General features: G+C 46.2%; 1 protein-coding gene across 1 annotated transcript in view; it reads left to right on the forward strand.

Moving 5' to 3' along the window:
* The window catches only part of LOC147912042 (polyprenol dehydrogenase-like), a 174,807-nt gene that overhangs the window by 13,055 nt on the left and 134,405 nt on the right, over positions 1–27,347 (forward strand). The window contains 1 exon segment of the mRNA XM_087426725.1: positions 24,068–24,175. Within this exon segment, the coding sequence (XP_087282851.1) occupies positions 24,068–24,175 (108 nt within the window).

Raw genomic sequence — 27,347 nt, forward strand, 5'->3', positions numbered from 1 at the left:
TCTCTGCATGGCCAGAGACGCAGACTCGGGGTGCCCCCCAGACTGCGATGCGGAACCTGCATTTTCACCGGATTCCCGGGGGGCCCGTGCACAGCAGAACTTTATTGTCCTTCTCTGCGTTTCGGGGTCCCATGGGCACCCCTGTGGGGGCTCTTTGCCTGTTTTTTTTTTATCTGGGAGGATTCTTAGCATATCCGCTCAGAAGTCAGACCTCTGGCTTCACGTCAGTTCGAGAAGCCTTGCCCACTTCTGATTTCAGGGCAATTTGTTCTGCTTCTAAATTGACCCAAACTCACTTGATTTTCTTGGTGACGTGACACGAGACGGGACGTGCAGATGGCATGTTGTGGGGGCACATTCCTTAGGAGGTGCGTCCTCAGGGAAACGGGCCATGGCTTTATCCGCCAGAAGGACGGAACGCTGCGGACTCTGGAAATGTCTTGAAAGAGGAGCTCTCCTGGGAGTTTTTGTTACATGGTGATTGGCAGCGGATGCTTCCCTCCCCCTCAGGTGTTTGGGGTTCCGGGAGATGGTCCTTGGTGGGGATTCTGGGGGCTTTTGTTTCCGGGAGGATCGTGGCTGGGTTTTTGTGGGCATAAGGCAGTGACTGGAGAGAAGGTGGGAGTGCGAAGATGCTGTCCTGTGTGCGGTGTTGGGAACACGGCGCTGTTGTGGGCAGCGTTTCAGCTGAGTGGTGGACGATTGGTTGCAGACGTGCTAAGCTTGATTTGTGATTCGTGGCTGCATGGAATTGATTCTATTTATATACATACTATTTATATCCTATTTATGTAGATAGTCTGTTTTATGGTCTATCCATCTGTCAATCATCTATATCTATCTATGCTGGCCCGAGCCAGCAACAGGGCTGCATGGTGGGCATCTGTGTATCTGTCTATTATCTATCATCTAGCTAGCTATTGATCATCTGCATATTCATCTCTCAATCTATCCATTTACCTATTTATTATCTATGTATTTATCTATCTTCTATTTATCATCTATCTATCTACCTATCTATCATCTGTCTTCCTATCATCCCTCTATTTATCTATCATCTATCTACACAGATAGGTCTATCTATTTATATGTCATCTATCATCTCTCTATTTATCATCTCTCTATCCATATCTATCTCTCTCTCTCTCTCTCTCTCTATCACTCTATCATCCATCCCTCCATCCTATGCTTTATGGTTAAACTGCAGATGCCTTCAATAGCTTTTATTCTCCTCACATGAAATTTCATGAGTGAGTGGTTCTTCCTTAAAGGATGGCTGTCACTATATGAGCTGCCATGGAGTCACAGTTCTGCCCGTTCTATAAAACACTCTGGAAGGGACCCTGGGGTTCCTACAGTCCGACCTCCTCGCATCACAGGGAACATCCAAGGATGGGACATTTCAGTCTCCTCGCCCTGGAGAGCTGGGTGGAGCATCACCCCACGCCCAGTGCCTGGTCCCCTGCCTTGCAGGCTGGTGTGGCTCCAACCCCTTCACACACACTTGATTGGGGAGACGCAATAGTCCCCTGAGGGCCGGGTCAGCAGACCCCGAGGCCAGCAGCCTGCAGTGGACGCTAAGGCAGGGCCTGTAGGAGATGGGCAGGGTGGACACTGGCCTGTGTGGGGGCACACGAGGGCCTCCCTGAGAAGGAGCCCATTCCTGGCTGAGCCATGAAGCCCAGATAGGGGTCCTCCAAGTGGGCCTGTAGGGGGGCTCCAGGCAGCAGGAAGGACGTGGGGGTCCAGCCATTGGGATGCACGACTGGGCTCATCTCTCTTCCTGCTGGCATCCGAGAGTCTCACACGCTGGGCCACGAGGGCCAGTCCTTGGTTTGTAGTAGGATTTGTCTGTGGCTGCTCACCCTGCATGGCCTGGGGAAGGAGCCCGGCCGGGATGACGGAGTGGGCATAGTAGGTGCCCGAGCCAGCAACGAGGCTGCATGGTTGGCGTCCGGCACGAGGGGCACGCCCTTGGAGAGGCCGGCAAGGGTCCGGGTGGTGGGCTGGCTGTGCCCCACCCTGGCCGTCTCCTCCTGTCCTCACCACCCCAGTGGGGAGTTGGGATGAGTTAGGGTTGGGACGAGGGAGGGGATGAGGTGACAGGCGGTGTAGATACCCAGTTGGGAGTCATGGTGGGCAGAGGGGGGAGCGATGCACACTGAGGAAGCCGTGTCTCGACTGCCGACAGGTGCGGGAGGAGACTGTGCAGGGAGCTCTCCCCACCTGCCCTTTCTCCTTCACCTCTGACCTCCCTGTGTGGACGCCTCTGGACCAGGTGGTCTGAGCATGCTGCGGACTGAACATGTGTCCCCCAAATTCATGTGTGGAAGTCCTGACCCCCAGTGGGATGGTATGAGGAGGTGGGGTCTTTTGGGGTGATTAGGATTAGATGAGGTCATGAGGGTGGGATGGAATTAGTGTCCTTAGAAGAAGACGGGGAGACCAGAGCTCTCTCTCCTCCACGTGAGGACACAGCAAGCAGACAGCTGTCTACAAGCCAGGAAGAGGGTCCTCACCAGACACCAAATCAGCCGTGATCTTGGACGTGCAGCTTCCAGAACTGGGAGAAATAAACGTCTGTTGTTTAAGCCCCCTAGTTCATGGGATTTTGTTATAGCAGCCTGTGTTAGGGTTCTCCAGAGAAACAACAAACAGGATCTGTCTGTCTGTCTGTCTGTCTATCTATCTATCTATCTATCTATCTATCTATCTATCTATCTATCTATCATCTATCTGTCTGTCTATCATCTATCTATGTATCTATCAATCATCTATCTATCTATCTATCTATCTATCTATCTATCATCTATCTACCTATCTACCTATCTATCTATCTATCCATCTATCTATCTATCTATCATCTATCTACCTATCTACCTACCTATCTATCTATCTATCTATCTAGTTCCTATTGGTTCTGTTTGTCTGGAGATCCCTGACTAATACAGATATATATATATATATATATATATATATATATAGAGAGAGAGAGAGAGAGAGAGAGAGAGGGAGAGAGAGAGAGAGACTGATTGATTGGAATTGACTCAAGCAGTTAGAGAAGCCAAGAAGTGCCACCATCTGCCATCTGTAAGCTGAGGACCCAGGAAAGCCAGTGATGTAATTCAGTCCAAGTGTGAAGGCCTGAGCACCAGGATCACTGATGTCTGAGGGCAGGAGAAGATGGACGTCCCAGCTCAGGCAGAGAGAGCGAATTCTCCCTCCACCTTTTTGTTCTATTCAGGCCTTCAACTGATTAGATGAGGCCCGCCCACACTGGGGAGGGCAATCCGCTTTACTCAGTCTACCGATTCAGATGCTAATCTCATCTAAGCACCCCCACAGACACACCCAGACATAGTGTTTAACCCCATGACCCAGCTAAGTTGACACATATCATTAACCATTGCTCGGCCCTAGCTGGCTGACAGAGCGCCTGAGTCCCACCTGGACGTGACCAGGGCGGCAGGGCCCAGCGGGCAGGGCTCTCAGGTCCAGTCTCTTCTCTCCCCTTCACCCACGCGGCTTCTCTGATGTGTTCATGGGCTACCTGGGTCCTCTCCAGACTCAGGTTTGGGACGTATATTCCAATACAAAAGGGTGCTACTTAGAAACGCCCTCCATGTCTTCCATGTGACGTGTGTTTCCCCTTTCTTTCCCCGAGCTGCATTTATTCTTATGACCATTGGGGCTCCTCCCCAGACAGCTCAAAATCCTCTGTGCCCCGCCTATTCATCCCTCCTCCTCCTCCCCCCACCCCGGCAAGCACGGACCTCCTTACTGTCTCCATAGTTTCTCCTTTCCCAGAATGTCTTAGAGTTGGAATCACACAGTCTGTAGCCTTTTCAGACTGGCTTCTTTCACTTAATAACATGCATTTAAGTTTCCTCCATGTCTTTTTATGGCTTGATAGCTCATTTCTTTTTTTATTTTGGTGAGGAAGATTGGCCCTGAGCTGACCTCTGTGCCCATCTTCCTCTATTTTGTATGTGGGATGCTGCCACAGCATGGCTTGATGAGTGGTGTATAGGTCCGCACCTGGGATCTGAAGCTGCGAACCCCCGGCCACTGAAGTGGAGCACGTGGTCTTAACCACTACGCCACCGGGCCGGCCCCTAATAGCTCATGACTTTTTAGCACTGAATAATATTCCATTATGTGGCTGGACCACAGTTTATTTATCCATTCACCTCCTGAAGGACATCTTGGTTGCTACCATAATCTTTTAAGGAGAGCAAATTCCGTCCTGGTCCCTTTGGGGTCAGAACACGTAAAAAGCCGTTTTGTTACAGCCTGGTTTTCCTGCTGTCGGAGGCTCTGGACGTCCAGGGCCTGCCGACCCTTGAATCATTTCCTGGTCGGTTGACCAGGGAGAGTCCAGGGGCTTGAACCCCGAACCCCAGGGCGGCTCCTGAATGAGCTGTGCTCCCTGGGCCGAGACTGGGCACCTGGAGGAAGCACGGAGCCCCGGACCCTGTGGTCCACGTGGAATCTGGCGCAGAGCCTGGGCCTGGGGTGGGGGGTCCGTTATGGAAGTACCTCCTTCATCACGTTCTCCCTGCACAGCCCGCCTCTTTCTTCTAGAAAAGCGACCCTGTGATGCAGAAGGGGAGATGCGGCCATCCCTCGTTGGAGGCGTCCTCTGCTGTCGTCCACATGATTGCCCCATTTTGGCTTAAAGTCGGTGCCTCAGCCCCGCTTCTCTGGCCCAGCTGGCCCGCCCCTGCCCGGCTCCCTGCCGGTTCTGTTGCTCATCTCAGGCTTAGCTGCACCTGTGTGAGTCAGCCGGCAGGTCCCACCTTTCCAGGGAAGCCTAGTGGGCGGGGAGTCGGGGCCGGCCCTGTTGGTTTTGGCTGCTGTCTGGCCCTCGTCTTGAGATCCCAGCTCCTTTCTCTGGTTCTTGGCAACGGCTCGGCTCACGAAGGACGTCACTCCCTTCGCCGGGTCCGAGCTCCACGTGACGGCCATCGGCAGCTAGTTAGGGTTGTTGGTTGCAGGAAACCTCTTATACTTTGTGCTGTTAATTTTCTTTTTTTGAATTATTTTACTGAGGTCATATTGGTTTATAACGTTGTGAGATTTCAGGTGTACATCACTAAATATCAGTTTCTGTGTAGACTGCATCATGCTCACCACCAATAGTCTAGTTGTTATCTGTCACCCTACACGTGTGCCCCTGTACCCCTTTTGCCCACCCTTCCACCCCCTTCCCCTCTGGGAACCACTAATCTGTTCTCTCTATCCGTGTGTTTGTTTATCCTTCACACATGTGAAACAATACTCTGTCTTTCTCTGTCTGGCTTATCTCGCTTAGCATAATGCCCTCAAGGTCCATCCATGTTGTTGCAAATGGGATGATTTTGTCTTTTTTAGGGCTGAGTAGTATTCCATTGTATATATATACCGCATCTTCTTTATCCATTCATCACTCACTGGACACTTGGGTTGCTTCCGTGTCTTAGCTATTGTGAATAATGCGAATAATGCTGCAGTAAACATAGAGGTGCATAAGTCTCTTTGAATTGTTGATTTCATGTTCTTTGGATAAATACCCAGTAGTGGGATAGCTGGGTCATATTGTATTTCTATTTTTAATTTTTTGAGAAATCTCCAAAGTGCTTTCCATAGTGGCTACATGAGTTTTCACTTGAGCTGTGCTGGTTAATTTTGTGTGTCATTTTGGCTGGGCCACAGATGTGTGGTCAAACGCTAGTCTAGGTGTTACCATGAAGGGATTTTTTTTATGAGATTAACATTTAAATCAGTAGACTTGGAGTAAAAGAGATGACCGTCCATAGTATGGGTGGGCCTTACCTAATCAGTTGAAGATCTTAAGAGCAAAAAGACTGAAGTCCCCTGAGGAGGAGGGAATTCTGCCTCCAGACTGGAGATGCCATATCAGCTCTTCCCTGGGTCTCCAGCCTGCTGCTCTACCCTGCAGATCTACAGTTGCATGAGCCGGTTCCTTAAAATAAACCTCTCTCTTTCTGTGTATGTGTGTGTGTGTATGTTTTTTCTTCTTTCTTTTGCCGTGAACATTTGGTTTATTTTCCTATAATATTAAGCCTCTTTAAGCCTAACCATAAATTATATAGAACTTTGTATCCTTTTTTTTTTTCCCCGTTGAATCATTTCTTTGTGGTTTATGGAAAACCAGCTATAAATGACTGCAAAATACTTGGCTTTGTTTTTATGATCACTTCCTTGACTGCGAGGTTATGAACACTTTATATTGTGAAGCTTCATCACGCTGGCCTCCAGGTAATGCCCTGTCTAGTTATGCACACCCCCCTGTAATCACACTTGTTTTCCCGGTTTTATGGAGATTCGTTGACATATAACATTGAGATTAATTGACATATAACAAGGTTAGTGGTGGACCTGATTCAATAGAATTTCGGGAAGTTCAGGGCGTGTCTGAATGTGGTAGTCGTTTTTTCCTCCCCTGGAGAATCTGTGTACTTCTTGATGCTGGCCTGGACCATCTCCACTGAGGACGGCTGGGACCACAGGTGTTCCAGAACTTGAATGTGTTGGAATAGTTTCTGGGGAGCCCCCGAGCTACCAACCCTGAACCAGGACGGCCCAGGAGCCCTGAGCGGTAGCTGCTGCTGTCGCCCCCATCGTCTAAGGCCTCTCCTTGCTGACTCTGACTCCCAGCCGCCTCTGGATGCGGGTCTTTCCATGACACTAGTCTTCACCACGTCTGTTGTTTGGCAGCTGAGAGCTGGTGCTGTTGATTTGGGGTCCCCCATCTCTCAGGTCTCCTGCCTTCAGCTCACGTCAGCCATCGCCCTCGCCGAGTCCCCTCCTCGCTGGGGAGTGGCAGAATCTCCACGTCTCCAGCCATCCCCCATGACCCATGATTAAACAAGGTGTTTCCCCATTTTCCCATTTTAAACCGCTTTCTTGAGAAATAATTCACCAGACAGTACACCCATTAAACTGGACAATTCAGTGGTTTTTAGTGTATTTGCAGAGTTGTACAAGCAACGTCGCTGTGTAATTTTAGAATGCTTTTATCACCCCCAAAGGAAGCCCTGTACCTATTAGCCATCACTTCCCATTCCCCGTCCCCCAGCTCCTGGCAGCCACTAACCTACAGTCATGCACCACATAGCGACGTCTCAGTCAACAATGGGCTGCATATACGATGGTCGTCCCGTAAGATTTGTTCCCTAGAGCCCAGGTGTGCAGTAGGCTATACCATCTAGGTTTGTGAAAGTACAGCCTATGATGTTCACACAATGACGAAAGTGCCTGATGACACATTTCCCAGAACCCGTCCCTGTCATTAAGCTATGCATGACTGTACTTTCTATGCATTTGCCTGTTCTGGACATTTCATATCAATGGAATCACACATCAAGTGACCTTTTCTGTCTGCCTTCTCTCACCGAGCATCACGTGTTCAAGGTCCATCCGTGTTGTAGCATGTGTCAGTGCTTCACCCCTTCTCATGGCTGAGTAATATTCCACTGTGTGGATGGATCACATTCTGTTTATCCACTCATCACCATCCGTGGGCATGTGAGTGGTTCTCACTTTTCTGGCTATCCTGAATAATGCTGCTCTAAGCATTCATGCACTCGTATTTCGGTGGACACATTTTCATTTCTCTTGGATAGACACACACCTAGGAGTGGAATTTCTGGGTCTTTCGGTATCTCCATGTTTAACCTTTTGGAGAACCACCAGCCTGTTTTCCAAAGTGGCTGCACCATTTTACATCCCCACTAGCAGTGTAGGAGGGTTCAAGGTTCTCTACATCCTTACCAACATGTATTCTTTTCTTTTTTTTTTGGAATATAATAGCCATGCTAATGAATGTGGAGCAGTATCATTGTGGTTTTTATTTTCAACTATTTTATTGAGTTCATATTGGTTTATAACATTGTGTAATTTCAGGTGTACATCATTATACAGCGGTTTCTGTATAGACCGCATCGGGCTAACCACCACCGCTTTGGTTTTTATCCATCACCATACACGTGTGCCCCTTTACCCCTTTCGTCCACCCTCCACCCCCTCCCCTCTGGTAACCGCTAATCTGTTCTCCTTATCCATGTGTTCGTTTATCTTCCACATATGAGTGAAATCATATGCTGTTTGTCTTTCTCTGTCTGGCTTCTTTTGCTTAGTGTAATACCCTCAAGGTCCATCCATGTTGTTGCAAATGGGACAATTTTGTCTTTTTTATGGCTGGGTAGTATTCCATCGTGTATCTATACCACATCTTCTTTATCCATTTCATCCATAGAAGGGCACTTGAGTTGCTTCCACGTCTTGGCTATTGTTAATAATACTGCGATGAACACAGGGGTGCGTAAATCTCTTTGAATTGTTGATTTCAGGTTCTTTGGAAAAATACCCAGTAGTGGGATAATTGAGTCATATGGTATTTCTATTTTTAATTTTTTGATAAATCTCCACACTGTTTTTCACAGAGGCTGCACCAGTTTGCATTCCCACCAGCAGTGTATGAGGGTTCCCTTTTCTCCACATTGTCTCCAACATTTGTTATTTTCTGTCTTTTTACTTATAGTCATTCTGACAGGTGTAAGCTGACATCTCCTTGTAGTTTTGATCTGCATTTCCCTGATGATTAGTGATGTTGAACATCTTTTCATGTCCCTGTTGGCCATCTGTGTATCTTCTTTGGAGAAATGTCTGTTCACATCCTCTGCCCATTTTTTGATCAGATTGTTTGTTTTTTTGTTGTCATCTCATTGTGGTTTTGATTTGCATTTCCCTGATGGCTAATGACGTCGAGCGTCTTCTCCCTTGTGTACTGTAAAGAGGAATGTTGTCATTTCCCAATGGAGCACACGAACAAATGATTTAATGATGAGTCAAGGAATGAATATACGACCCTCATGCTTCCAGAAAGAATTTAAGGCGGCTTACATGTGTCTGCCTAAGGTAGGAAATATGGAGCATAAACTGAAATCCAGAGACCTACTAGATGAAGTGGGAGGTGCTGGTGCCCGTGGTCTGCATTCAAACAATGCCTGTACCTGGCGTCCACGCTGGCTCATGACAGCGGAGAGAGTTGGCCGTGTCTGCTGCCCTCCATATTTGATAAAAGAACCGGGGCGTAGAATCATCAGCAGTTCAAAAGGGAGCTGTAAACCACATGGATGTTTTCAAAAGAACCACACAGGAGCCCAGAAGGCAAAGCCTTCTTTGTTTTTCTTTTTAGTTGTTTTTGATACAGAAGGCTATATTATATGGCATATACTTAGACATTTTTGTGGTTGTTCATTGGTTTTTTGAGACTTTTTTTTTATCTTTCTACTTTGACATCATTGTCGATTCACATGCAATTGTAAGAAATCATATGGAGAAATCCTATGTCCATTCGACCTGGTTTTCTCCCAATGATAACATCTTGGAAAACGATAGTACGTGGCACAAGCAAGACGGTGTTGTAGGAGCCCTCCATCCTCTTGCTAAGATTTCCCTTGTTTTAACCTGCATTCATTGGTGTGTTTGTGTATTGAGTTTGGTGGGATTTTGTTGCATGTGTGGGGTTATGGATCCACCATCACGGTGAAGACACAGGGCACTTCTGTCGCCCCCAGGATCCCTCTGTGTGGCCCTTCTATAGGTCCGCCTGCCTCCTTCCCACCTCAACCCCCCAATCCACTCCTTAACCCCTGGCAACCCCAAATCTGCTCTCTGTGTCTATAATTTTGTCATTTCAAGGATGCATATCCATGGAGTCCTACACACTGTCACCCTTTTGAAGTTGCTTCTTTCCTGCTCCCATAATTCCCTAGAGATTCATCCAAGTTCTTACCATAACAACAGGGCTTTCTTTTGAAGAACACCTGTGAAAAGTCTTGCCTGAAACGACAATCAAACTAAAGATCTCTCTTTTATAAACAAGACTGCAATGAATGTTTTTGTTCGTATGTCTTTGCATACCCGTGGGAGTGCGTCTGTGGCATTCATTCTTAGAAGCAGAATTGCTGGGTCGAACAGAATACACGTGTCAAGTTAGACAGCCATTTGTAACTCGCCTCCTAAGAAGATACGGCCTTGGTGGGATATTAATTAAGTGTGCGAGCATCCAGGTTTTCTGGGTAGGACCCTGCTTTTTTTTTTTTTTTGCTGAGGAAGGTCGGCCCTGAGCTAACATCTGCCAATCCTCCTCTTTTTGCTGAGGAGGATTGGCCCTGGGCTAACATCCATGCCCATCTTCCTCTATTTTATGTGGGATGCCGCTGTAGCGTGGCTTGATGAATGGTGCATCAGTCCATGCCCGGGATCCAAATCTGCAGACCCCGGGTTGCCGAAGTGGAGTGCGCCCACTTAAGCATCATGCCACGGGGCCGGCCCCAGGACACTGCTTTCTGACTTGTATCTGACTTAAGAACACTAGTAACTTCCTTCACCTTTTGCTTATTTAATTTCAAGTGACTTGGAACATCGTTTCACAGATCTATATTTTATTCAACATCTGTGAATTCCTTGTTCGTCTCCGTTGCCCATTTTGGGGGAGTATTAGATGTTTTCATATTATTTTACAAGGGCTCTTTACATACTAAGAACGCATCCGTGTGTTGCAATTTGTCATGTCCCTTTTAATGTTATTTGGGGCTGTTTTGGTTCTCCAGAATTAAACATTTTTTATGTGGTCAGTTACAGAACTTTCTCCTGCACCACGTCTGCGTCTTCCTTAGAGAAGCCGTCTTCACTGTGCAGTCGTCCATTAAAAAAACACCACCACGATCGCCACCACTACATTTTCTTCTATTTTTGTGATTGCAGTTTTCCGTGCTCCACTCTTTGAGCCGTCTCTAATTTATTGCGCTGCGGTCGGTGAGCTGGATATACAGAGGGCTGTCATTTATCATGTCCCCGAACGCTGGCCGTTGCTGAGGCATGAGGTCAGCCCTCCACATTAGATGCTTAAGAAAGAACAATGACCCCAGAGCGTTCCAAACATAGTCTGGCCAAACGTGTGACTGTTGGAAGCTTTCCTCACCTTTCCAAAAACGAACCCGGCGGCGAGCAGCTGCACGTCACACAGTCGGACCGTGAGGCTGCGGAGCTCACTGCCTTCAGGAGGAACGTTGCCGGTGGGAGCTTGTCCCGTGGTGGCCTCGTGTACAGCTGCTGGGATGGGGCGGCTGGCGGAATGGTCCCGGGAACAGCTGGTGTGGTGGAGGTCAGGTGACAGCCCGAACTTACAGAGCCCACGCTCTGTGATCTCTGTTGGCGAGGAGCTGACACGGATGAGTTGGTGACGGACCTGACACAAAAGATGTAGATGGGGTGGGGAAGAGAGGGTTACACTCCAGGTTATTTTAGAGTGATACCCTGTATCAGTTTGCATCCCGGTTCTGGGGGGAAGGCAGCAGGGATCTGCCACAGAACAGACCCCTGTTGGGGAGACAGGGGAGGAGAGAGAATGTCCAGCTCGCCCACCCTCCTGGGGAACTCCCTGTGGCCAGGCTGCCGTGTCCTTCGTGGATGTGTGTGTGTGTGTGTGTGTGTGCACCAGTTGTGAAGATTTGAATTGTGCCCCACAACAAAGATATGTTGGAGTCTCAGCCCCTGTGAAGGTGACCTTATTTGGAAATAGGGTTTGTGGAGATGGTCAAGGTCAGATGAGGTCACTAGGGTGGGTCCTGACCCAATAGGACTGGTGTCCTTATGAGAAGTGGAGATGAGGACACAGACACACACAGAGGGACGACCACGTGAGGACACGGGGAGAAGACGGCGTCTACACACCAAGGAGAGAGGCCTCGAGAGGAACCAGCCCTGCCCACACCTGGGTCTCGGACGTCCAGCCTCCAGGACTGGGGCAGACAGGAAATTTCTGTCGTTCAGGCCACTCAGTTTGTGGTTCTTTGTTGCAGTCGCCCGTGGGATCAGGAGGGCTGCTGGAGCAAATATCTAAAAGCGTAGAAGTGGCTGTGGACCCGAATCATGGGCAGAGGCTGGAAGACTTTGGAGGTGCCTGATGGAGAAAGCCTAGACAGCCTTGAAGGACTGTTAGTGGGTATAAGGATGCCGAAGGTGATTTTAATGAGGGCTCAGAAAGAAAAGAGGAGAAGTGTAGGAAAACTTGTCTCAGAGGTGGACGTATGTCATCATGACCAGAGTGGAGGTAGACACAGGAGCATTAAACGTGCTTCTGGTGACGTCTCGGACAGAAATGGGGAACAGGTTGGAAACGGGAGGGACGTGTTATCAAGTGGCAGAGAACTTGTCTGGGTTGTGCCCAGCGTTTTGTGGAAGGTAGAACTCCTACGTGATGCGATTGGATGTTGAGCTGAGGAGATTTCTGAGCAGAGGCTTGAGGGAGCCGTCTGGTCTCTCCTCGTTGCTTAGAGCAAAACGCAGCAGGAGAGGCGTAAATTGAAGAGGGAATGGTTAGCACAAAGGAGCTGGAACTTGAAGATCCAGAAAAGGTCTCACCATGTCCGTATTGCCAAAAATGAGAAGCTGTGCTCTGGAGAGAGCACCATGCATGTGGCCGGACAGCCGTTTGCTAAAGAGATGAGGTGTGTGGTGTGGCAATGCAATCAGCCATCCCAGCAGATAACGCTGTCAGCTGGGACTGAAGTTTAAACAGCGTGCACAGTTTTAGTAGAACCGTCTCCTAAATGTTGTGTGGGCTACACTTACACTAAAACATGGCTCATTGATTATCTGAAATTCCATCTATGTATATAGCTAAATATCTAAATCTATATATCTATATCATATCTATATCTATGTCTATATCATATCTATATCTATATACCTATACCTATATCTGTATCTATAAGTATATCTATGTATCAGATCTACATCTATAACTATATATCTATATCTATAACTATATCTATATTGATATCTATATATCTATAACTATAATCTATACCTATAGATCTGTATCTATATCTGTATCATATCTATGTATCTATATCATATCTATAACTATATGTCTATATATCTATATCATATCTATATCATATCTATAACTATATCTATATATCTATACCTATATCTGTATCTATAAGTATATCTATATATCAGATTTATATCTATAACTATATATCTATATCTATAACTATGTCTATATCTATATTGATATCTATATCTATATATCTATAACTATAATCTATATCTATAGATCTGTATCTGTATCTATATCATATCTATGTATCTATATCATATCTATATCTATAACTATATATCTATATAGCTATATCATATCTATATCTATATTGATATCTATATATCTATAACTATATGTATATGGATATCTATAACTATATGTATATCTATCTGGATATCTGTATCTATCTATATCTATAACTATAATATATGTCTATATAGCTATATATCTGTAACTATATCTGTATCTATCCAGAGAGAGAGAGAGAGCAAGAGAGCTTGATTCATTTTAAGGAATTGGCTTCTGCGATTGTAGAGGCTTGTTACATCCGAAATCTGCACCAGCAGCTGGACCAGCAGGCTGCAAACCCAGGGAAGACTTATAGTTTGGGTCTGCTGGCCGTCTGCTGGAGAATTCCTTCTTGCTCAGACAAGATCAGTCTTTGTTCTATTAAGGCCGTCAACTGATTGGACGAGGCCCACCCACATTAGGGAGGGCAGTCTGCTTTACTCAAAGTCCACCGATATAAATGTTAATCTCAGCTCAGAAAACGCCTTCACGAAACATCCAGAATAACGTTTGGCGATGTATCTGGGCACCGGGCCCAGCCACGTAGACACATAAAATTAACTATCTCAGGAGCTGTGTCTGACCTTCGTGCCCTCAGGGGACGCCTGTGACGTCACTGTCCTGGGGTCTCAGCAGAAGCCAGAGGGCAATGCAGCTGTAACGCCTGGGTACGGGGATTTGACAGCCTGGCTCCTGGACCATTTCAGGTGGGGGTGTCAGCCTCCTGCTTTGGAAGTCAGCTCTTGGGGAAAGGCCGGGGCTGGCCCACGGCTGGCCCGGCTGCCCCGCATCAGGGCGTTAGGCTGGTCCTCAGCACAGGCAGATCCTGAAGGACCGAGTCCCTCAGCCTCAGATCCACGGCAGTTCCTCCGCCCGCTCTCCGTGGGGTGTGCCTTGTCATGTCCTCCTTTGCTTTACGGCCTCGATGGCTTGTGTAACGTTTTGTGTGCATATGAAAACCCGGGATGCAGATGAAGAAGATGCAGACCCCAGCTTCTGGGATCTGGGAGGAGGCAGCCTCTGTCTTGAGCATGTCTTCCTTCTTCTGGGCAACGCCCTACGGCCAGTTCAGCGATCTGTGAGAGCCGGCCGCTCCGGGAGAAGAGAAATGTAGACCTGGCTTAGCTTGTAGCAATAGCATCTTCGCTGTCGCCTCCCATTAGCCATAGACATTGGGCCGAGATGAGACTTCGGGGTGTTGCAGATACCTACAGGAATGTGTCTCCAACTGATCTTTTCATTCAACATTTTTTTTTCCCTTAAATCTTCCATTCCTTTTTTGGCAAGGACCAAGGGGTTCATTTGGAAGCTTCCGTGAGAGAAATTGAACCTCTCTTCCTGAGCATGAGAACAAGGACCTTTGTTCTCATATAAGAAAAAGGCTTCTTGAAACTGAGCTGTCGCCCAAGGTCGTTAACTGTTAAGCTCTTTGCAATAAATTGCAATTTATCAAGGCAATAAATCAGCACGGGGAAGAGGTCTGATACATATGTTTAAATGCACGTGTATATACGTTTGTATCATTTAAGTATCTATCAATGGTGGCAACCATGTGCAGGAGCGGTAATTAAGTTTAGAAGCTCCTGAGAGCAGTTTGCTTGTGTGTCTGCGTCCACCGTCGTCCCTGACGGTCCAGCTCCAGCCCACAGTGTTTTTGGCTGTCAGCTGGGCTCTCTGTCTTTGTAAAAAATCCTCTGTAGGGGGCAGAGTTGACAGTAATGCTTCTAGGGCTCGTGTCCCGGAGGAAGTAGGATGCACATTCCAGAAGAAGTTGACCGCGTGTAGCGGGACACCGTGGTGTTTGCATTGATGGACACGTTCGTGCTGTGAGGAGGCGGACGCAGCAGGTCAACGGGGATGCAATCTACTTGGGACACAAGGGTGAGCCCTGAACACTTGGGGGGCCCCACCGCGGGCAGCTCTGGCCTCTCCTGCCTGGTTGGTTGCATCCCGCCTGCCCATCGGGCCCAGCAACCCTACTCTTGTTTTCCAGATGCTTCCTCAGCATTTCCTCCTGGTGTTCATCCCTCCCCTCGAAGGATGCTGGCTGCTCCTTCCCCTCCTCCGTGGAAACGAGACGCATCTCCCGGGACCCCCACATCCCTGCATGCATACTTCCTTCTGGACCTTCCTCACCTGCTGCCTTCTCTCTGGGTACCGCATCTCTGCCTGGCCCCCATTCTGTCCATCATTCAGGTCCCTCCCAGGCCCCCGTCGTCCGAGCAGCATCTCCTTCCTGCTCCAACACGAATCCTTGAATTCCTTTCAAAGGCCGCGAGGGACACATCTCCCAACTGCCATCTCCAGGTGCCCCTTGTGTGGGGCGAGGAGGGAGGGAGTTTGCTGGAGTGCCATCCCGTCCAGGTGTATCCTCATATACCGACCCAGATTTGGAAAATTCGCATCTACAGGAAGGCATAAAGCTTAGGAGAGACGAGGGTGAGAACAAAGGGCACCCGTCCCTACCCTTCCGGTTGTAGCTTCGGCAGGTCCCGGGAAACACGGCGTGCTTGCGACAGAAGCGTGTGGGACGTATTGCCTCACCCCCGATCCCAGGCGTAAGGTGCATTGTAGTGTGTCCCGGGGGCGGTGGATGAAAGGTTTCCCCCTTATTACAGTAAGCCTTCCTACTGCTTACCCACGAATTGTGGTGCCATCAAAGTTTACCTGGGCAGCTTCTGATGCTGAAGCAACTGGTTTCCTAATGTGTGATTTGCATTCCTAATTAAGTGTATTTGAGCTCAGCTTTGTCGGGGCGTGATATGGTTTGCTCTTGCTGACGTGGGTTGCATGCGGAGGTTTTTCCAAAGATTGCTGTGTGCACGCTGTCTCCAGCTGCCCAGAAAGGCACATATTTGGGACCACGCCTGTGTCCCCGTCTCTCTTTTCTCTGCTGTGCCTCTTTGAATGCTCTAAGATTCTCCTGGGATGTTTTGCAACAAGACCTGTGTTTGTGTCATTGTGGCCCCCGGGCTAGCCTCGATTCTGCAGCTCAAAGCTGCAGAGCGGAAAAGCTGGGGGTGTCCTCGTGTGTGCAACGGATGTGTCTTATCGTAGAAGGAAATGCTGTTTTTAGTAATTTTAAAAAGAATCCTAGAGCCCCTGCAGAGGTGTTCCCAAGGCCCCCCGTCGCCCTCCAGGTTTTGGGATGGTGCCCTTATGTGGAAGGAGCTTACACCATCTGTCTGTCCTGAGAGGACGCACCCATCTCTGACTTGCCCATGGTCTTGCTTCTTGGTCATTCTCCATCCCCCTGAGTGCAAATCTTATTTCCAGAATGGCGACAATGCTTCCCTTCTATTGTAAGAAAACACGAGAAAAGCAAGGTGGATATTTCAGGAGGAAAAAATAAAACGCGTTAGTTTTAAGGAGTTAGAAAGAACCAGGGACTGTCGGTAGTAACTCCTCAGCTCTGGATTGCATTGGCTTTGCTGTTTCTGTCCTGGGGTCCTGTGAACGCCTGCCTTGAGCTCGGCTTGGGGGACACGGAGAGGACCTAGCTCTGGCCGTGAGGGACAGGCAGAAGGTCTGCATTGCCCTTTGGCGAGGCCGGCGTCCAGGGCCGGCGTGGACGGCTTTGGAGCAGAGGGCGGTGTCTGCACGGAGCCCAGAGCTGGAATGAGCAAGCTCTGTGTGAGCAGAAGGCAGATCCGTGCCATGCTCTTACTCGTGCGGGCTGGGGGGACAGGACGGACCCAGTGAACTGAGGGCTCCCATCTCGTGCCCATGGGGCATCCAGGCTGGATGGGGCAGAAGGAATTCCTGTGCCACTAGGGTGTCCATTCTGTCTGTCTTTCTCTCTTTCTGTCTCTCCGTGTCTCTCTCTCTCTCTCTGTCTCTCTCCGTCTGTGTCTCCATCTCTCTGTCTCTCTCTCTCCATCTCTCTGTCTCTATGTGTCTCTCTTCATCTCTGTCTCTATATCTCTCTGTCTCTCCATCTCTGTCTCTGTTTCCCTCTCTCTGTCTCTCCGTGTCTCTCTGTCTCTATATCTCCATCTGTCTCTCCATCTCTCTCTGTCTCTTTTTCTGTCTGTCTCTGTCTCTCTTTCTGCCTCTGGCTTGGCAAGCCCAAAACCTGAATTTGGCTAACATAAATGAATGCCCGATGCAACTCCACATCAATATGAGCTCTTCCAGTGAGAGAGGTCTCAAGCAATCTTGATGGGAGGGGAGATTCTTGAGCTGGACATGGAAGGATGGCCAAGGCTTCCCAACACAGGCGAAGGAAGGGCTATTCTGTTGAAGGGAACATCTGTGTAGGAGCCCAGTGATATAAAACAGCATGGAATTTTGGACCAGTATGAGGCCAGGGTGAGGGGAGTGGTGGTTGGAGAGAGGGACTCAGACAGAGAAGCAAGTGCCTGAGGGAGAAGGGATTTGGCTTCCACGTTCCCGTTCAATCACACATCGCACACAGTCACTCTCATTGAGTGACGTTTTGGTGTTAGGGCCTCAGCTTGCGTAGAGGGATGTTATTATAAAAATCTCGTTTGTTACTGTGTTTGGTTGAACGTTCCCATCATCCCATCAGTGTCTTCAAAAGATGCCTTCAATGGAAAATTAGTTTTGAGTGACTTGCAAGGAAACCTTTGACGTCTGGTAATGAAATAATACCCTTTGATCCTAAGGGTGCTGACAGCCATCTCTGACATTGTTTCCTTTTCTCTTTGGCTGCTAGGAAGCTCAGAACTAAATTTGAGTTCATGGCTCAATGTGAGGGATCTTATGATTGGCATATCTGCAGACTATTTTATTCTTCCTGGCTGCTTCAGATCTATCTCTGGGACTGATTTTTAGGACTTGGTTTAGGTTTTTCCCCTTTCTTTCATTCACGTGCATCCTATAAGCAATTTTTGTATACTGACTTTGGTACCTTTAACATTTAACCTGAAGATTTTATTGTGTTTCAAACCTTTTATGTTCATTTGACATAACCCTAGGGGGCTTTAGTCTGGGGGAATAAATGCGTTTAAACTTTGAAGATGGGAAAATATAAGTGCTTTTTTTCCAAAGGGCAAGTAAGATGTATTTGGGGTAGGAATATTGACATGAGTCCCTTAAAGATGTCTTGCAAAATAAGGTTTACACTTTAACTTAATGTTCAGAAACAACACTCATGACCTAAAGCTGCTAGTTCCATTTATCACGCTTTTGGCGATTTTTAAATTTTGGAAATCGGAATTATTTTTAGGGATAGTTCATGCGTGTGTTTATATGGACCTGGCAATTTATATCACGATATGGCTGTGTTGGTTTTCCCTGTAAACCAATCTCCTGTGTCTTTATTAACCGGGGCATTTATTTCTGGGGTAGAGTACATCATTGCTTGGTTTGGAGCACACCATCCTCAGCTCTAAGTCTCTCGGCCTGATTTTGTTCTACGGTTTTAGTTTGTAAGAAGCATCTCCCACAGGCCAGCTTCTGACTGTTGGTGCTGTGGTTCTGTCCTGTGTCTTCCTGTGATCACGTTCTGGGAGTTGAATAGGACGAGTTGATACAAAGTGTCCTGGCCCCCAGTGGAGTCCACGTCCTGACTCCTGGAACCTGCAACTATGTTGCATTATATGGCAAAGGGAAGTGAAGGCTGCACCTGGAATTGAGATCATCCATCAGCTGGCCTTGAGATGGGGGAGATGATGCTGTATTATCTGGGTGGGCTCCATGTAACGGTTCTTATATGAGTGAGGCGGGAGCGTCAGGGTCAGAGAAGGACGTGTCATGGTGGAAGTAGATGTTGGCATGATGCACTTTGCAGATGGAGGAAGGAGCCTCGAGAAGCTGGAAAAGTCGAGGCAATGGATTCTCCGCTGGAGCCGCCAGAAGGAACCAGCCCTGCCCACACCTTGACTTTAGCCAGTGAGACCCGTTTTGGATTTCTGACCTCTAGAACTGAAAGATAATTTGTATTGTTTTAAAGCCACCAAGTCCGTGGTAATTTGCTGTCTCAGCAGCAAAGAGGAAAGTCATACAACGTGTATTTGCCTTTTGAAGTCTCTTGGGCATCAACGTCTCCTTAAGGATTTGCCTGAGATTCACCTTGTCTTGGTCCATTTTGGCTGCTGTAACAAAAATACCATAGACTGGGCGGCTTAAACAAGAGACATTTATTTATCACGGTTCTGGAGGCTGGAAGTCCGAGATTGAGGCACCAGCAGATTCAGTGTCTGGTGACAACCTTCTTCCTGGTTCACAGATGCCATCTTCTCGCTGTGTCCTCACATGGTGGAAGGCGCAAGGGAGCTCTCTGGGGTCTCTCTTATAAGGGCACTAATCCCATTCATCGGGGCTCTACCCTCATGACCTTATCGCCTCCCCAAGGCCCCACCTCCTAATACCATCCCATTGTGTGTTAGGATTTCAATATATGAATTTAGGGGGACACGCACATTCAGTCCATAGCACATCTCTTTTGCCTTTTCAGGGTAGAGGGTAGTAGCCTTACATCTCTGATTGATGCATCCATGCATCAGTTCAGCTCATTATCAGTTGGCTCATTAGAGCACGCCATTTAGTCCATGAACATGCATTGAACACCAGCCTTACACCCAGCCCCTTGCTAGGCTGGGAAGCACAGACACCCCACAACAAGGTGCGTGCCCTCTGTCAACATTGGCCTCACACGGGAGCCAAGCTGGGTGGCCGGCCAGCCCAGTGTGCAGACCCGGGGAGTTATTCCTTCCAACGCAGAATAGACCACCAGCAGAAAGGCGCATCTCTGGGCCCATGTGTTGGAGACAAACTCTTGAATGGAAATACCTTCATATCACACGGGGGTTCTTGTCAACAGCGTGGAGACCTTCTGCCTAGTGTGAAATGAGAGCGACATGGGATGACGGAAATGTTCATTTACTGGTTCCAAGTTAAATTATAACCATGCACTGCATAACCATGTTTCAGTCCATGACAGACTCCATAGATGATGGTGGTCCCATTGGATGAACACCATACAGCCTAGGTGGGTAGTAGGCTACACCATCTAGGTTTGTGTAAGTTACTCTATGATGTTCGCACAACGACGACATTGCCTAACGATGCATTTCTCAGAATGCATCTCCATCATTAATTAATTAATCTGTGATTCTATCTTACAGATCCATGAGCTCTTTTGGAATATTATTCAGTGAAACCGTGGTAGTTTATTTTAGATGTAGCGAAAGTACCAGTAGAGACATCCGTCAGACTTTAAGTACACAAATGATTGCCTTTCAAAAGTTATGTATTTGTTCATTATCTGCCGCACCAGGTGGAGCTTTCTTCTCAGATTAATGTGAAAAATCTTGTTTGTAGATGCAAATTAAAATATGTGTTTGTAAGGCTTTCCTCACCAAGAACGTGATTAATTGAAAGGGAAGTAATTCATGTGCTCTTTGATTGAGAAAATACACAAACCCACAAAGAAGGGAATTAAGATCAAACTCATTATTCTTGTGTCCTCTCTCCTGCTGCAAAATTTTCACCTGTCATCTCTTCAAAGATCCCCTCTCTCTCCTCCTTCTAGGAGTGCAGTGATGTGGATATTAGACCACTTAATATTGGCAACTCCTGGAAGTTCTGTTTTGGGTTTTTTTTTTCGCTTGTTAAAAAATGTTCTCTTTGTATTTTAGCTTGACTAGTTTCTATTGACCTAAAGTTTCCTGTTTTTTGCCTAAATTGCATTGTCTGCTAATGAGCCGTGGAGAGAATTATTTATCTCTGATACCAAGTTTTTAATGTTTACTTCTAGCCTTTATTTATACATATTGTATGCTTAATATTTAAATATATATTATACATTTCTTACATGGGTGGTAAAGTTATTTTTATATGGTTTATTATTATTAAATAATTATGTTTATTTTATTTATTTTCATATATTAAATATATAAAATACTTAACATTTTAGATGTATAAATATAATTTTATATAAATAAAATAAAAATATAAACTTTATGAACATTAACATATTTATAATATTATAAATATTTAAATTAAATATTTAAATATAAATATTTAATTTGTATTTGTATAAATGTATTTTATTAAATATATATTATAATATATTACATATAATGTAATATATATAGTATATTTTGTATGTTACTTGTATATATACATATATATACACACATATATATACATATATACATATATATTATATATATTATATATTACATATAATATTATATGTTGTATTATATATACAAACTAATGTAATATTATATATAATACTTGTTTTCTTTCTTTTTTCCCCAGCAGTGCTGCGAAAAAATTTCTGAGCAATGAGTGTTCTGTGAACCAAGAAGGTCTGGGGACCTCTGTTGTAGTCTGTTTTCACTGTTAAGTTTTACCCCTCAGCCTTGTTTTGAGATGAAACGTTAGCAGGGCTTATGAAGATTTTGTTGTGGTTTGCTTTTTGTTGGCAACTCTTGGAGCATAAGGTGGTCCCTCCAGGTAAAGACGGGAGGTTGCAGAGACCCCGGTATACAGTCGACACTGCACAGCGCTTAGGGTGCAGTCAGAATATGTCCCTCTGCATTTGCAGGAGGCACCAATGGTGTCAAGAGGCCGAGATGTGAAGCTGTGATCCACTCTGTGTGGAAGCCCCCGGGAAGTGGGGTCTTGGTCGCCCCATTGGGACACCCAAGCTCCCCTCGTCTCTCTGATGTTGGGTCCTCACAATCCCTCATCTGCAAGAGGAGGGTTGAGTTGGCTCTTCTCTCATGCCCCTTCCTGCAACCCCCTTCTGGAATGCGTCTGTAGGACCTCAGTAGCCTAAGAGAATAGCGTTCTCATGAATGCTGTGGTCTTCCCAGGAACTACACCCAAATGAGAGTAAGGATCCCTCTTAGTAGAATCAAACCTGGCTATCTGGAAACTTCCTGGGTAGCCTGAAGGAATCATTTGGGGTCCTACAGTGGTGTCGTCCCAGCCAGGGACACGCTCTTTCTGATGGATGCAGTGGTGGGAAACATTGAACTCAGGATGGGGGTGGGGAGATATTGGAGCCTCAGCATCACTGTAGGGGCTTCTCTTTGTAGGGTGATTTCTTCATTTTATGAGCAAGGATGCCTGACTGCGGTGGTGGTGCAATGGAAGGGAAGCATATGTTGTCTCCACTTATTGGAAGGATTTTCTAACAAGTGGATCCCACCTGGCCCCTGGCCAGCAGGTGGAATTTCTCAGATGAACTTGGGCCACTCAGGTCTGCTCATCGTTCCCTGCATGATGGCGACACTAACAATGGGCTCTGATATTCCATGGCATGGATGTATTGAGGTCATTCATGCATTCTCCTCCTGAGGAACAGATGCTATAATGAGCAGCCATCATTTTGCATCGGCAGTCTACCTTGTATCATCAGGGTGGATTCTTAGAAGTGATTTTTCTGGATCAAAGAATAAATACTTATGTAACTGCACTAGATATTGCCAACTAGATATGGGGGTCCCATCCCAACTACATGCCTGGTCCCCATCGCCACGCCAGAAAAGTGTGATATCAAAGCATTAAAATTTTTGCCAATCTGATAGATGGATGGTATCTCAGTGCAATTTTAATTAACATTTCTCTTAATAGATGTAAAGTTGAACAAGTGTTTTTAAGGACCATTCGGTACATTTTTACATAAAGAGTTATTTTTGCCGACTTTCTCTATAGGGTGTTTGGTTTTTTTCTTGATTTTTAAGAACTCATTACATATTAGGAAAATAGCCCTTTGAATGTGATAGGAGTTGAAAATTTTCTCCTAGTTCATCGTTTATTTTTGACTTTGCTTATGGTTTATTTTTTTACCTTGTAAAATTTTTTTAGTGAAATGTGTCTATTTATTCTTTTCAATTTTGACTTATAATTAGGAAGGCATTTCTTATTCTGAGGTTAAGAATAAATTTATTCCTGGTTTCTGCTCATATTTTCACTGTTTGACTTTTTCCCCTTTATTTTGATGGGTACTGTGAGATATGAGTCTAATTTTATGTTTTTCCAAGTATCTATTTAGGTGTCCCAACACCATTTATTGAAAAGTCCATCTCTGCTACCTTTATCATATCTTCAAGTCCCCAAGGCTAGCCAGTTCCTACAGATAGCAAACAACTCACCCTGGGGCGTGCCTTTAAAATGCAAACTGACCAATGCAGAGCCCACACCCCACCCGCTCCTCTCTGGGGCTCCCACACTCTGAGTCACCATCCACCTGCTCTAATCTCCCAGGACCACATACCAGAGAACTAGAGACAGACCGTACCCCCCAGAACCTGCTGAAGTTATTCACACTAGCCCGTCCTCAGCCTGCTCACTCTGCCTCACCCGATCTTTCCTGTGGAAACCACAATAAAATCTCTCGTCTACCTTTCCCTCCTCTCTCTGCCTCCTGACCCACCCTGGTGCATCCCCGTGTGGCCCTGCATGATATGGCATACTCCCTTCTCTTGGGAGCTCTGAGGAACAAACCCTCTTTTCAATGGTAGTCATGTCCTCGTCTGTTGGCCTCACCATACCTAAATAATAATGAATCCTACATTTAAAACACAAACCAACAAATACATCCTGCCCAGTTCTGCCCGAGAGGGTTTATCCAGGACTCTCACCCATGGCTGTCAATGGTGTAGGTTGTTTGGACCTTTCTGCAAATCCTTTTGGCAGCGTATTCCTGCAAAGGTCTCAGCTGGGGCTGAGCGAGAGTTTACCAGGTGTCTCTCCCAGGCTGTCTGGACTCAGGGCTAATCCGCCGTATTACGTTTATGCATCCAGAGCCCGCAGGAATCCAAGAGGGACGAAACCGCAAATATTGAACCACGACTCCTGTTGGCATCACCCACTCTCTTGTCGCTTCATTCTTACAAACGTGTACTCTGCTATGAAACCTTACTTTCGTATATTTTTTTTCTTCTTCTTCCACAGTTTTCTCCCCACAACCCGACCGGGTTGCTATAGTGACCGGAGGGACGGATGGAATTGGCTATTCCACGGCGAAGCATCTGGCGAGACTGGGCATGCACGTTATCATAGGTGATGGTTTTTACAGTTGTATTTTGTAGCTAATGTAAGATATGCAGTTGTTTGCTTATAAAGGTATGTAAATATTTATTTGCTTATAGATAAAACAGATAAGCACGTGAGGATTAAAAACTGAAAAAAGGCATGAATTGGGGACAGCTCTTTTGGACATGAGTATAAGTTCTGCTTTAATATTGATCATATATATTTTTCTGTGTGGTTCACTGGAAAAAAATAACAATAAATCTGAATCAATTTGCCAGAGCTTCCATAACAGAGGATCACAGACCGGGGGACTTAAACAACAGACATTGATGGTCTCACAGTCCTGGAGGTGGAAATCTGAGATCCAGGTGTGGGCAGGGCTGGTTCCTCCTGATGCCTCTCTCCTTGGTGTGTAGATGCCGTCTTCTCCCCATGTCCTCACGTGGTCGTCCCTCTGTGCGTGTCTGTGTCCTCATCTCCTCTTCTCATAAGGATCCCAGTCCTATGAGATCAGGACCCACCCTCATGACCTCGTTTGATCTTCATCACCTCTTTAAAGACCCATCTCCAAATACAGTCACACTCTGGGGTCCTAGGGGTTAGGACCTCAACATATGACTTTTGGGGGACACACAGTTCAGCCCATAGCAGAATCTGAACAGGTTTTTAGAATATAAGCTTCTTCTACAGCTGTACCCTATAGACTATATTTTCCATTCTTCTTTTTGAAAATTTCTCTACTAGCTTATCTTGGTCCATAACTCCTCTTTGAAAATGAAGAGACTTTCTTTGGCTGGGGAAGTGGGGACAGTTCAAATTAACCCATGTTATGTTTGTTAGTATTCCCAGCCAATTGCTTACCTGGAGTAGAAGTTTCAGTCAGCTGGCAAAAATGATATGTGGAGATTAGCTTTGGGAAGGAAACAACTTCATGTTTATTATGCCTGCTATTATCATCATCTGATTTAGTTAATACCTTTCACATTGTTCGTCTTTATAAAAATGGTACTATAGGTCTGGTTTTAGGTGCAAAGGATTACTTTCATGTAAGACTTTCTAAAACATTACCCACAGTCATTCATTTATTCATTATCTATTCATTTCCTTCTTTCTCCATTTCTTCGCCTTCTTTTGCCCACCATCATTTATTGCAGGATGATTACCGATCAGATGCGATGCTTGGGGCTGGGGTTTTTAACACAAGTGCATCTCACTCCTTCCAGGCTCCCGACAAGCTCATCCACAGCTGGATTTCCCCTTTTCTGATCTTTGGCCTCCTTGGCGTCTGGTGACGCCTAAAAGCACAGACTAAAATCCGTAATATTATCAACAATTATATCGATATGCAGATATAAAAATATGTAAGAAAAACACAAACTTGCCACGTAATCACATACATTAAATCTTTATATGGCAAATAGCATGATTTTCTGTTGAGTTGAGTAACTTCTATGGTTTGGAGCTATGATCAGCGTAAACTTTATTTCAAGTCATCTTCAACAATTCAACCCTAGTATGAACAGATCTGTGGTTTCTGTAGGTGGCCAAGCCGTAGATCTTTCCGTACCTCTGTGTCTTGTCCACATTCCATCGGAGTTCAGCCACAATGATGACGTCGATTCCTCCCCATTGAAACTCACAGACCCCCTGAGTTCCATGTGAGACCTCTCCAGGGGTCTCTTGACCCAGACAAGGAACCCTAGGTCTGGCCAGTGTGGCCTTCTGCTCTCCTCAGAGGGATATGGCTCATGTGGGTTCACCGAGCTCTTCACTCAGTCCAGTAACCAAATTGGACTCATGTTCTTAAATTTGAACCATATTTTTACTCTGTTTTGAAAGAATGCAGTTTCTTAGAGTGATTCCCTTCCTCACATATGTGTCTTTCTCTCATAAGTGACAAAGTCTTTAGAATGGCACACATTTGTCAGCCTTTGGGAGCCGTAGATCACTTCTGGGTCTGCTTCCCTGTTCTTTTTCCTGAACAAAGTGTTCTTTTCTTCTGGAATGTGTGTAAGTCCCACTCTCTTCATAGATGTGGAAATGTTAAAAGTTTTTGACAACTCCTGATATTACCAACTTTATCAATGACTTCCATAACTTCCCCTAGATGAAGATGGGTTGGTTGCAGAGGAGGAGGTCTTGTGAGAGAGGGGGACGCATCCGAGGGGGTATTTCTGGAGCTTCTTTTCAACTTTAGCACCTCCATTATCTGTTTATGTTTCCCTGGGACCTGAGCAAATCAAGGAGACAGGGCTTGGGAGCAGAGGGGCTGTGAGAGTTAGCTGGGAGAGTCTGAGATGGCGATGGATTCCAGCCACCTGATTTTGACTTTCCCTGGCGGGTGGCCCTCTGTTCTATTATTAAAGACGTGACAAGCTCTCCAGGGCTTTCCATGACTTGGATTTCTTCCTATATTTGGGATGACTTGATGAAAGTGATGTCAGCTCTCAAACAGATAGAGTAATAGGTCTCCCCTGAGGGCCTGCTGGACCTGGGCTGGTGGTGGAGAGATGCTCGTGGAGCAGGGTGGGGAGGGACCTTCCAGTCCGAGCAAAGAGTGGGGACTGGTATCCACTACTGGTTATTTCTGTACCCCTGACTCCTCCTCCTCTTATCTTCATCTTATTAATTCTTAGTAAAACTAGGCAATGTTGGAATGCAAAAGAAACAAAAGTCCCATTTCTCTGTACTTTTTGCCTCAGTGTGCTGTTTTAGGTCATGAGAAAGTCTAGATGGGTTAGGTCCTGGTGAGGTCTAGCTGGGTTAGATCACAATGAGGTCTAATTGGGTATGTCATGATGAGGTATAGTTTGTAGGTCATGGTGAGATCGAGTTGGGTTAGGTCAATGATGAGGTCAGGTTAGGTAGATCATGATGAGGTCTAGTTGTGTTAGGTCATGATGAGGTCTAGTTGTGTTAGGTCATGATGAGGTCTAGATGGGTTAGGTCATGATGACGTCTAGTTGTGTTAGGTCATGATGAGGTCTAGATGGATTAGGTCATGATGAGGTCTAGTTGTGTTAGGTCATGATGATGTCTAGATGGGTTAGGTCATGATGAGGTCTAGTTTTGTTAGGTCATGATGATGTCTAGATGGGTTAGGTCATGATGAGGTCTAGTTGTGTTAGGTCATGATGAGGTCTAGATGGGTTAGGTCATGATGAGGTCTAGTTGTGTTAGGTCATGATGAGGTCTAGAT

The sequence above is a fragment of the Ceratotherium simum genome, chromosome X (assembly GCF_057802395.1).
Source record: "Ceratotherium simum simum isolate JZ-2026a chromosome X, ASM5780239v1, whole genome shotgun sequence".
Taxonomy (NCBI): Eukaryota; Metazoa; Chordata; class Mammalia; order Perissodactyla; family Rhinocerotidae; genus Ceratotherium; species Ceratotherium simum.